The sequence below is a fragment of the Danio rerio genome, chromosome 15, assembly GCF_052040795.2.
Source record: "Danio rerio strain M-AB ecotype USA chromosome 15, GRCz13ab, whole genome shotgun sequence".
NCBI classification, from domain to species: Eukaryota; Metazoa; Chordata; class Actinopteri; order Cypriniformes; family Danionidae; genus Danio; species Danio rerio.
In genome coordinates, this window is record NC_141035.1 from 16,956,403 (window position 1) to 16,969,284 (window position 12,882).

Below are 12,882 nucleotides of genomic sequence, written 5' to 3' on the forward strand. Positions count from 1 at the left end.
AGGCCCTGATGATTGACAGCCGACATAACCAATCAGGATTTGAAACGTCAAAGGAGGGTGGGTTTTAACCGATGTATGGCAAGCCGGTTTATATATAATGAATGTAGTGTTGGGCTTTACTGCGTATGAGCACCAAAAATAAAAACCCAAAATTAAAAAGTGTTATGTGATGAACTGCTTGCTAAATTTCACATTCATAAGTCAAAATTTTCTAACTCCAGACCTATGTTTGGGGTTTTTATGAACGGATTTAAACAACACCTTTTATTAATCCAATTGTCACATAACTAAAAGGCTCTAAAAACAAAAAAAAAAACTTTTAAAAAACGTACCACCATAATAGTAAATCATTTTAAATGGATACGAGTAGTTATTCATTAGTTGGGGCAGATTTGGTGATTTGGGAGCCCTAAACAGTTCCAGCCATGTGGACCAGCAGTTCTAGTTTTCACCCTTTGCATTTTATTTATCATTTTTTACTGTCTTTTTTGCAAAGGTAAAACATTCTGTATGCATTAATTGTGTTGTTATTTTTTTAGACCCTTAACACATATATGTTATTTATAATTTATAGACATTGTGGGGTTTTTCAGTTGAAATAAAATTTTTACATGTTTTCCATGCATAAGAAGGCTAACAATTAACCTATAAAGTGTTAATTATTGTGAAACTGTCAGAAGTGTTGCAAACTGCTAAGTGCTGCAAATCGCATGCACAAAATAGAGACGTGTCGCAAGGGTGCATAGAAAGGGTTCTGAGAAAGGACAGGATGTGTTATAAGGAGACATTTGCCTTAAAAGGTTAAACCAAGTGAAGATGCACGGAAGACAAACAACTGTGGTATAAAAAGGATGTGTCTCTGAAAAAGAGTTCAGAGTTGAACCTCTCCTGCGCAGTATATTGCTTTTGGTTTCTTTCCTGCTTGAGCAAATAAAACTTATAATTTTTGACAGATTGACTCCGAACCCATTTTTGAACATGCACTGGACCCTTTGAAGTCCGACAATTTCTATATGTGTTGGTGGTTGGGGGCCCTAAACGGCCACTTACCTAACTTATTGGTTAAATCTGGCCCTGTTCACTAGATAATAGGCTAGTACTTATTTTGGTAGTATTGATTAGTAAATGTTCTTTTGTTTCTAACAATTTTACACTTTTGCCCTTGTTTTTAATGGGAATCTGTCAAAGGTTATTACAAAAACCATCTGTTTATTAGGTTAGAGTTTCAAATAAATACGTTGTATGCAATGATCAAGTACTCTCTAAATAAACACAATGCTCTGCTCTAATAACTTAAATAACTAAAATAAAAAAATAATAAAATACGTAATAATAATAATTAATAACATACTATTATTTTTATTCTTATTCTTATTCTTATTATTATTATTATCATCATCATCATTATTATTTGTTAGTGTCAAGTTTGCATACTAGTTAAAACTGTAAAACTAAAAAAAAAACTAAAAATTTACTATTGAATATGCACTGCTACTTAAAGAATAAACACTGAATGGGGGAAATGCCTATCTAAAAAAGGTAGGCTACTAGTTTTATTAAAATAATAATAAATATTAATAAATGCTTATATATATATATATATATATATATATATATATATATATATATATATATAAATATATATATATATATATATATATATATATATATATATATATATATATATATATATATATATATATATATATATATATATATATATTTTAATTATGTTAAAATGACTTGCCATAAAAATGTTTCTGCTAACAACCAATCATGTTTAACATTTTGACTTGTTCTTGATATGGACCAATAGAATTTTAGCAGGGGGCGTGCCCAATGTAGCATAACGCCATCTGTCTCCGTGAATGTTTTGAGTGAAGCACAGCACGTGGAGTAACGGTAAAGTGACTTTCACGTGACACTCAAGATGAATAAGAAGAATTTTACTACAAAACAGCTCTGAGTGTGGTTATCTAGTTAAATATTATTCAGTTTACTTGATATCCATGCTGAAACAAACATTTACTCTTTGAAATAAAACATTACTAAAATGTAACTCAATTCAGATGGTGCAAAATGATAAAAATTTTCACTTATTTGTACCTTTACTCGATAAGTTTGTGATTTTTTGCTTCTCTATGAATAAGTTGAGAAGAATTTGTTAAAATTGAATATATGCTTGATTATTTTAATTAGTTTTTAATAACTTTTTAAAACCCATTTAAAAAAAAGATACAGCACTTTTTACAGTGATATAACACAAATTAAAATTTAACCATAACAAGAATTTGTATGCCCCAAAATATTATTTAGATAAATTTAGACAGAAATAAATAATATATGGGCGATGCGGTGGCGCAGCGGGTAGCTCTGTCGCCTCACAGCAATAAGGTCGCTGGTTCGAGCCTCTACTGGGACAGTTGGCATTTCTTGGGTAGGCTAAATTGTCCGTTTTGTTTGTGTGTGAATGGGAGTGTATGGGTGTTTCCTAGTGATGGGTAAAATATATGCTGGATAAGTTGGAGGTTCATTCCACTGTGGCAACCCTAGATTAATAAAGGGACTTAGTTGAAAAAAAATGAAAGAATGAATAAATAATTTATAAAATAATATAATAAATAATTAAAAATAATTAATGACAGATTAAAAGACTAAATGATCACAGTAAAACCCTAAAATAAAATTTTTGTTCAATTTTCATTTTAAATACATAATATTTTAGTTACCCTACAGACCTCTAGCTTTCACCCATTCCTAACATTTCTCGTGTAAAACATATTTAACAATAAACTTTAGTGTGATCACGTATGTTTTAACAATAAATTTAATTTAATATTTGTTTATATTGTTGCATTTTATTTAAATATATCTGTTATACAAAAAAGGAACATTATTTCGTCCAAAGAATAACATTCTTCATTCATTTTCTTTTTGGCTTTGTCCCTTTATTAATCTGGGGTCGCCACAGCAGAATGAACCACCAACTTATCCAGCACATTTTTTACGCAGCGCATGCCCTTTCAGCTGCAACTCACCACTGGGAAAAACATTTCATTTTAAACATAAATATTTAAACATTATTGTATAATTTGCATTAAGTGTGCATGTAATGGCTTTGGTATGGAAGCCCGTTCCCGCCACTGAATAAAAAAAAGAAAAAGAATTAATAATAAAAAAAAATTAATGATAATATAAAGAAAATTTAAAAGTCAGAATTCTGAGTTAATAAGTCAGAATTCCGAGTTATAAAGTCAGAATTCTGAGTTATAAAGTCGCAATTCCGAGTTATAAAGTCAGAATTCCGAGTTATAAAGTCAGAATTCTGAGTTATTAAGTCGCAATTCCGAGTTATAAAGTCAAAATTCTGAGTTATAAAGTCGCAATTCCGAGTTATAAAGTCAGAATTCCGAGTTATAAAGTCGTAATTCTGAGTTATAAAGTCAGAATTCTGAGTTATTAAGTCGCAATTCCGAGTTATTAAGTCAGAATTCGGAGTTACAAAGTCGTAATTCCGAGTTATAAAGTCAGAATTCCGAGTTATAAAGTCGTAATTCTGAGTTATTAAGTCGCAATTCTGAGTAATTAAGTCGCAATTCCGAGTTATTAAGTCAGAATTCTGAGTTATAAAATCGTAATTCTGAGTTATTAAGTCGCAATTCTGAGTTATTATGTCAGAATTCTGAGTTTATATCTCGCAATTCAGAGAAAAAAGGCTTATCTGAGTCTTATCTGTATGGCATGGAAGTAGGTTACATCGCTGGACCTTCTTATGAAGGCTATAGCCTAAATGGAAAAGATTATAGAGGATTATTTTTGGTGCGGTTTTACTTATAGAGAAATCTTAATTTTATTGGAGGAATCACACAACATAAAGTTTAGTTTGCGGACTCTTGAGAGAACGTTATGTATGAATCAGTTGTGGCGGAGACGCAATAAAACAGACGAGGCCGACGTGGCACGTTTTATACACCAACAGCTACAGACATCGGGACGACAACATGGATATCGTTGGATGCACCAGAAATGTTGGCTTTCTGGCATTATTACAGACAGAGAAACTGTCCGTCAGTTGATGCGGCTGTTAGATGGACAGGGAGTTGACCTGCGCGCTCGCGGTCGTCTGCGGCGACGCATGTATAACAGCCGCGGACCAAACTATGTTTGGCATATTGACGGGTACGACAAGTTGAAACCTTACGGAATATGCATAAACGGATGCATTGATGGGTTTTCCAGAAAAATGATCTGGCTTGAAGCATACAAAACGAACAATGACCCACGAGTAATTGCGGGTTATTTCATACAAGCTGTTGCTGAGAATAACGGATTTCCACATAGAATTCGCATTGACCATGGAACTGAAAATACGCATTTAGCAGATATGCAGACATTCTTCAGAGGCACTGCTAGTGCCGAATCTGTCACGCTTGGTCCAAGCACGGGGAACCAGAGAATTGAACGATGGTGGTCCACTTTGAGAAGTCAGTGCATACAATTTTGGATGGATCATTTTGAACAGCTAAAAGAAGATGGGCACTTTGTTGATAGTTTCATTGATAAATCTCTCATCCAGTTTTGTTTCCAGCATTCTATACAGGTAACATTTGGTTTACTATAGTTTATTTAATCATAAAAACAATATTGCCGTTAAAGATTAACTTAATATTTACATAGCCTACAATATGCAGTTTACAGTGTGTTTATTAATTTAATTTTGTTGCTTTTATTTTATAAAGGAAGAGCTTGATGAAATAGTCAGTGCCTGGAATTGCCACAGGATACGGCCAACTCACAATCCACGTGCTCCCAGTGGTCGACCTTCAATAATGTTTGCTGTTCCCAGCTTATATGGAGTGCAGAATTTCTTGCATCCAATTGAACAAACAAAGCTGAGTATTTGCAAAGAGGAGTGTTTAGTTAAAGACTACCCTTGTGATGAGGATGTCTTTCAACTGTGCGTAGAACTGATGGATGAACATAACCTTGCATTGTCAGATGATGTTTATGAAATTACAGACCTTTACCTTAAGCTTCGTGAACTAATCCTTGAAGGACTGGACTTGGATGACTAGATGCACCATTGAGATCTTATCTACAACTTTCACTAGAAGGTAAAGGTATTGTACACACACACACATACACACACACACATACACACACACACACACACACAATATTATCTGTGAGCATTATTTGAAACACTTCTATTGTGCTTTTTTCATGCAAGTCTCAAAAGAACTCTCTGAGGTTAAAATCTCTGCAATTCCCACTTTACTTTCACTGTGCTGTGTCTGTCTATCAAGATAACAGGTGAGCAGGATTTATATTTCACTTTATTATTATTTGGCTTTAAACATGAATATGTTAATGAATTTTGTTACCATTATGCCCCAGACTCAAAAAGTCATTACATCTTTAATTATGAAACTGATAACAAGCCAGTTGTCTAAATGCCATAGTGTATAATTTAAGGGCATAATATTTAAATTGGGATTGCCACTGACATGTCATATTTTTATATGAAAAAAATTCTATAAACAAAACATTAACACAATGCCATTATTGATACAACTGGAATTGTATTTTTTTCTGCATCACAGTTGTGTTACAACTTAGCTGCATTTAACAGACATGTCAAATAACATTGCTTTTTTATGTACTGGGGCACATAAACAGCATGCAAAATGCTCACAGCAAACAAAGAATAATTTTAAAACATGAATTCTTCGTTACTAATGAATGAATGACACATCTGATGTATCTTCTGTGCCACTGTGGCAATCGAAGGATGTATTTTATTGATGCTGATTGTATTTGATTAGTAACAGCCCTATCTTCTAGGGTTATGGGATTAATGTACCTTTACTCTACATACTATAATGGAACAACTGTTTACATCCCATCATTTTCATACACGCTTCAGGATCCCTTGTCTGTCAGACACAGTGCTCAAAGTACAGTAAATAACCTCTAATATAATTCTTTATGATGACACACAATCACAGTGATGTTGCTTTGTGTTTTCAGAAGGAATGAATAATTTGTTCCAGACCATCCCATCCTCATGTGCAAAAGAAGGCCAGCAAACTTAGGTAGATGAGATAATAAAAGTGCATCAAGATGCACTTCACACACAAAAAAAAACTTTTTTATGACTACTTTTTTAAATGACATCTTTCCCAACTACAGTAATGCACATTTTTGCATGATTTCAAACACTTTTGTGGTGCTCTATTAATACTTTTAGACCTAACCTGAATGCAATAGAAACAGAGGAAGTGAGTTTTAGAAGTATTTTGTTACTCAAAAGTAAAATAATTTTGTTTAAACTGTAAAGCAATAGTACTGAAATTTTTCAAAATGTATAGAATTTTCATTTGTTTCACCTTAGGAATATAAAGGGGATGTATATTTAAAACATAAACTAAAGGGTTTAAATGGTAAACTGTCTGTATTTTGTGTTATACCTGAAATAAAGAACTGAATTTGTAATAGTATTTTTATTATTAAATATTCAACTTTGTAGTAGTACATTTTTGTTTCAAACAAATGCTCGAACAGTATTCCCAATGTTTTTCCTATACATGCTTAACGAACCTGTAATCATTTTAACATGGTACACTGGCTGTCAGGTTTTGTGCACCACTACAGAGCTTTAAGTGAAATTGATTTTAAAAGTTCAAAGTTTTTTTTTAATTAAAGCAGACTTTGATGAGCAATTTATTTATTGGCCAATAAAAAATGCAATGCTGAAATGCAAAAATTTATATGGGCTGAATATAAACAAAAAAGTAAATTTAGTTATGTTCTACCTAATTTGTTTGTTTAAATTCAGCCTAAACAATTTGTTTGCAACCACTTTTTGTAAATCCAATAAATCATTTTTTTTTTCAGTGTAGTAGCCTACTCACTCCATCTTGAATTCTCAAAAAAACATGGCACAATATATGGAGGTTGTGTTGTTTAATGTATGAGTACTTAACATTACAATGTGGTACAAGAAAAAATAAAACAAACCACATTAAAACTATTTCAATAAAACAATGTTATAAAATTGTTATGTATTGTTGCAATAATGCAACACCCAACTGTATAGAAACACAAACTTAAAAGGATAGTTCACCCAAAAATGAACTTGTCAATTTCCTCACTCCTTGCTTGTTTCTTTCTTCTGTTGAAGAAAGCTGAAAACCTGTAACCACTGACTTTCATAGTATTTGTATTTTCTTTTATGGAAGTCAATGGATACAGGTTTGCAGCTTTCTTCAAACTATCTTCTTTTGTGTTCAACCAAAGAAATAAATCCATAGAGGCTTGTAAACACTTGAGGGGTGAGTAAAAAGTGAGAACATTTTCATTTTTTTAGTGAACTATCTCTTTAGGAACACATAATCATTCAGACATTTATGTCAGGGTAGATGCAACTTGTACAATTAAATGTAAACAGTTGTTTGTAACTATGAAGAAAACTTTCACTATTTAGGGGCAACATTCAATGAACAATTAAAGTGATTGTTTTACTTTATGAACTTGTCAAATAATGGTAGAGCGTGTACATGTATGAAAAAGGAACCATTAAAACATTTGGACAGTTCCAAGCCTATTTGACTGAACAGTTGAAATTAACAATTTAATGATTTAACTCAAACATTTGGTTGCACCTATTTTTTTTTAATCAAATCTCAATCATCAAAAAAAAAAAAAAAACTCAATCATCAAAAATAATAAAGGTTGGTCTGCATTCAATGTAACCAGCAATATGTAAGTGCAAAATTAAAGGGAATGATTTACTTTCTGTATACAGTGTGAATTAACTGTATGAAGTGTAATAAGAATGACAGAAAACAATAGCTTGCATAGGAGCTGGCCACAACTCAGTTCCAACTAAATCCACTAAACTATGTCCATGACCCAGATGTTGCTTTCAAGGACTTTGTTCATTTCAGATCTGAAATCAGGGTAGTTGTCATAGTGCACTGAAAGCCTCAGAAAACAGCCACATGTGTGCGCCACTGGTCTTCTCTCAAACCCTTTAAGGTCTGTGAAATCAACTGTTATAGCTTTGCCTATAAACAAATCTGATCCAGTACAGAATCGAAGAAACAGAGACTGCCGTTTTGCATCACACTCCCTCAAGTAAGTTGTCAAGTGCTTTGAAATGTCCTTTTGCTGTACATTCATTGTTTCAGGAAATTTGAGAGATTGCACAATTTTCCTCACTGTTGGTTGTAATGCACAGTACACATCTTCAATTTCCTCAAGGTCCTTCCTCAGAGGTCCAAGTATGCATGCCCACTGTTCAAGAACATAAGCAGGCTCTTGAATGAGAGTTTTGTGAGCCAGTTCTTCCAAAATTTGCTTGAAGTTTTCATTTGTTGGAATTCTTCGACAACTGTAGTTGTCTAAGGTCTCAAGCAATTCCTCCTGGTCTGCACTACAGAAGTCTTTTCTGCAGCTTTCTAACAAAGCACACTCGTTTTCTGAGACATACTTCAAAAAGTTCTCAATCAGATCACTTTTCACAGATCCCTGTATTGCTTGCTGGAGGATGACAGGTGCAAGTTTTATTGGGAGATATTTCTCTTTCTTCCAGCCGAACAAAATTATTCGGGCCACACTTTCCCACTTTTCTTTGCCAAAGTCATGTCGAAGAAAGGGAACTTTAAAATTGTTCCCCAATGTGCACTGATCATAAAATTCCTGCCAGAACTCTGATAGGCAATCCCTAAACACTCCACCAACATCATGACCCATCTCAAACTGTCCATTTGGGAGCAGCAGCTTCACTTCTACTTCACTCTGTGTATGAATAAGGGTTTCATCACAGAAATGGGCAATGAGCTCTGAAAATATTTGTCCACGATGAACAACAAGGATTTTTTTCTGTGGAGCAATGGGTTCTGGGCTCAGCGGCAAAGTGTCATCTAAGTTTTGTTCATCTATTCCAATGATGTCACCAGTGAGTACTGTTACTACATTGCTTGAATCTAAGTAATCTGGCAAGGTCACTAAAGAACTTTGAAAAGATACATTCAGGTCATCATCTGCAATATGATCCTCTGTGGAATGAAAGGGAGATGCAGTGTCATTAACCGGACTATCTACATAAATTACATCCATCTCTGAAGGAAAGAAGTCATTCATCCCACTGGAAGTAGAGGGAAGGCTTTGATCCTGGTTATTACTGTGAAAGTTCTCCATTTGATCTGACATTTCCTCTTCACTTTCTGTTTCCACTTCCCTCTCCACCTTTTTTGTTGTCAAGTAGAACCTCATCATTGTGAGTTTGGATGCATTATACATTTCCCCCACTGTAGATTCTGCATCTAGTGACACTTCCTGATAATTTGTTAGATCCAATTTAAACTCAGAAATACTCCCATGAGAATTTTTTCCATTTGGAAAAAACAGACGAATTGCCTCCTCAATCAGCTCTTCCCTTTTCCATTCTTTTGGAACACTCAACTTCCTTGTTCCCCCTCCTTTTTTTGCTCTCATTTGAACAAAGCCCTGACCATCATGGTGCATCCACCCCATTTCAATTTTTCTTACAGTACGCTGAGAATGTTTTTTTGTAGTATTTTGGGTTTCTGTTTGTGAATTGTCAGGTTTTTGTCTTTTGGTCAGTTTTGAATTGAGGCGCTCAAACAGCTTTGACTTCCTGCAAGTTGGTTCTCTTTCTTGCCTCCTACAAAATCCCATCACGGCCAGTCTGTCTCCATATGAAGGAAAATAGCTTCTCATCTGATCATCAGTCATTAACAGTAGGACACTGACATCAATCTGCAAAATAAATAAATACTTACATAAATAAATACAGACACACACACACACTCACGCGTATATATATATATATATATATATATATATATATATATATATATATATATATATATATATATATAGATATATATATATATATATATATAGATATATATATATATATATATATATATATATATATATATATATATATATATATATATATATATATATCTATACATATATGTATGTACTGTATGTATGTATGTATGTTTTTATATATATATATATATATATATATATATATATATATATATGTGTGTGTGTGTGTGTGTGTGTGTGTGTGTGTGTGTGTGCGTGCGTGCGTGTGTTTATGTGTAATCCACCTATGCAGTTTCAGAGTTGTGCATAAAGTAAATCAAACTAAATTTAGAGTACCAAAACTAAATAATAACAAATCTGAGTTGGCTGAATAAAGTAAATTTAATACTAAAGTATTTAAGTAAATTACCCTTAAAGATTGTTGGTGTATGGGTTCACTATTTATATTTAAATGGCACTCTGACTTCTTGTACTTTGTACTTCCTTATAATACAGTAAACTTGCTATATTTAATGTTTTCATAAGAAATCCAAAAGAAAGACATTGAAACATCTAAGGAGTCGATACAGTAACTGAGCTAAATGAGTTAACCTCTGCTACCATCTACTGGTTATAAATGACAAGTTCATGTTATTTTATTTATTTTTATTTTCATATTTCATTTCATATTTCTGCCATTACATACATTTTGGTACTTTGTTTTTCAATAAATGTATTAAATTTCTGTAATATTCCCCAATGGTGTAGTACTGTTTTCTTTGAGTATGCCTCTTAGTAACTATGAATGGTTTAAAAAAGAATGTAAAATATGGTCATTCAAAATATGGCATTAATATATGTTTTTTAAGTACCAATAAGCAGTCTGCTAGTATTATGCATGTCAACAAGCAACTGGTTAATATTAAGATTCAGTCACTAAACTGAAGTATAATTGAAAGTGTTTAGGTAAACACTGGAGCTTTGCCAAAGTGTTCAGCTTAAGTTAAGTTATTTATTGTAAAATAAACAGTATATAACTACTTTAAGAAATAAAACTGCAAGTGACTAAAATTAAACATGCATTAAAATGTCCACTTCTTCCAAATTATGACTTTAAAAGTGTGTGGTAAATTGTTTAGGTATTACCTTGTCTTCCTCCAGTCGTTTGATAGTTGTTTCAGGGATGTTTCTCTCCCTTAGTAAAATTATTAATTCGTCCATCCTACAATGATAGTTTTAAAAGGAAAACATAGTGAGGCTAGAGGCCAATATAAAGCCTAGACCGAGTATATAAGCCAGAAAACAAAATCCATGTACTTTTGTGGTTAGTATACTGTACATAACAAAGCAAGCTTTGAATCCAAACCTAATTTTACTCCCTTTTGGTGCAATGTAAACTAGCCTACTGAATTGTCCATAAAAGCAACACGACTACTATTCGAGGAAACCGCATGAGCCTGTAGGCTATGATACCACACACGCAAAACTTTCGGATTTTACACTCGCCAAAGGCTTCTATTATAACACGGCATTTACTGTAACACTTCATATCGTAAATAATTATCATGCCAAATAGTAAATATGACCATACCTTGGCGTCGCAGAAACGTTCAGCTGCTGGCGACAGGAACTCTCGTAACGTAATATGAAATGTCGTGAGAAATTGTCGAAATTCAAAAGATTTTTTTATAACTCAGAATTGCGACTTAATAACTCATAATTGGGACTTCATAACTCAGAATTCTGACTTTATAACTCAGAATTCTGACTTTATAACTCGGAATTGCTACTTTATAACTCAGAATTCTGACTTTATAACTCGGAATTGCGACTTTATAACTCAGAATTCTGACTTTATAACTCGGAATTGCGACTTTATAACTCAGAATTCTGACTTTATAACTCGGAATTGCGACTTTATAACTCAGAATTCTGACTTTATAACTCGGAATTGCGACTTTATAACTCAGAATTCTGACTTTATAACGCGGAATTGCGACTTTATAACTCAGAATTCTGACTTTATAACGCGGAATTGCGACTTTATAACTCAGAATTCTGACTTAATAACTCGGAATTCTGACTAAATAACTCGGAATTGCGACTGTAACTCAGAATTCTGACTAAATAACTCGGAATTGCGACTTTGTAACTCAGAATTCTGACTTAATAACTCGGAATTCTGACTTAATAACTCGGAATTGTGACTTAATAACTCAGAATTCTGACTTTATAATTTTTTTAAAAATAGTATTATATATATTTTTTTTATATAAATTCTTAATTTTTTTATCATTCAGTGGCGGGAACGGGCTTCCATACTTTGGCCTGTATGTGTCTATCTGTGTGTAAATATATAATCTATCTATCTATCTATCTATCTATCTATCTATCTATCTATCTATCTATCTATCTATCTATCTATCTATCTATCTATCTATCTATCTATCTATCAAGTGTTTCAGAAGTGTTATCTTTTTTATTTATTAATGTCAGAGATTAACTTCTAAGATTAATCTTTACAATAAATAAGTAAACAAATAATCATGTTTGCTTCAAAGTCAATTTACTCTTCAGAATTTGTGTGATTAATTTTACTGTAATAGTGAAATAGTACATATATAGTATATATATATATATATATATATATATATATATATATATATATATATATATATATATATATATATATATATATATATATATATATGTGTGTTTAAATAAGTGCTGAAATTGTGCTGAAGTAGTGCTGTAAATGTTAGTCTGTGAACCTAACTTCATATAATTCAATTGTAAAGATTTTTCTGCAGACTGCGACATCTGAAATCGGTGTGTCGACATACGAGTTGTGTCAACATACAGTAGGCTACATAAATATGCCAAGCAATAAAGAGTCCACAGTGATATTGTGAGCTCATATTTCACTTGCGGTGAATTGTGGCGAAAGTGAAAGATGCTGCCGATCATTATGATGATGAGCTGGAAGAATTTTCCTCTTTGTGGGTGTAGAGGTGTAGAGACAGAGGGGGAGTCTGA

At 32.8% G+C, this 12,882-nt stretch overlaps 1 protein-coding gene and 1 long non-coding RNA gene across 2 annotated transcripts; one reads left to right on the forward strand and one right to left on the reverse strand.

The window, feature by feature from the left end:
• The first annotated feature begins 3,725 nt into the window (after positions 1–3,725).
• LOC147840550 (uncharacterized) lies at positions 3,726–6,495 on the forward strand. The gene is made up of 4 exons (XR_015509155.1): positions 3,726–4,600; positions 4,740–5,114; positions 5,231–5,313; positions 6,031–6,495. It is a non-coding gene; the product is annotated as an uncharacterized LOC147840550 (long non-coding RNA).
• A 454-nt stretch (positions 6,496–6,949) lies between these two features.
• LOC147840551 (uncharacterized) lies at positions 6,950–11,864 on the reverse strand. Its single transcript, XM_087283774.1, has 3 exons — positions 11,438–11,864; positions 10,993–11,068; positions 6,950–9,786 (listed from the first exon to the last, which is right to left on the reverse strand). The coding sequence occupies exons 2-3, from the start codon at positions 11,065–11,067 to the stop codon at positions 7,897–7,899; spliced, it is 1,965 nt and encodes a 654-aa protein (XP_087139900.1). The 5' UTR covers position 11,068; positions 11,438–11,864; the 3' UTR covers positions 6,950–7,896.
• Between the last annotated feature and the right edge of the window lie 1,018 nt (positions 11,865–12,882).

Bases quoted from the DNA above. Each gene is read 5' to 3' on its own strand.
- LOC147840551 (XM_087283774.1), bottom strand. From the start codon at position 11,067: ATGGACGAATTAATAATTTTACTAAGGGAGAGAAACATCCCTGAAACA. The intron at 9,787-10,992 runs GTAATACCTAAA...TTTATTTTGCAG, and splicing joins AACGACTGGAGGAAGACAAG to ATTGATGTCAGTGTCCTACT.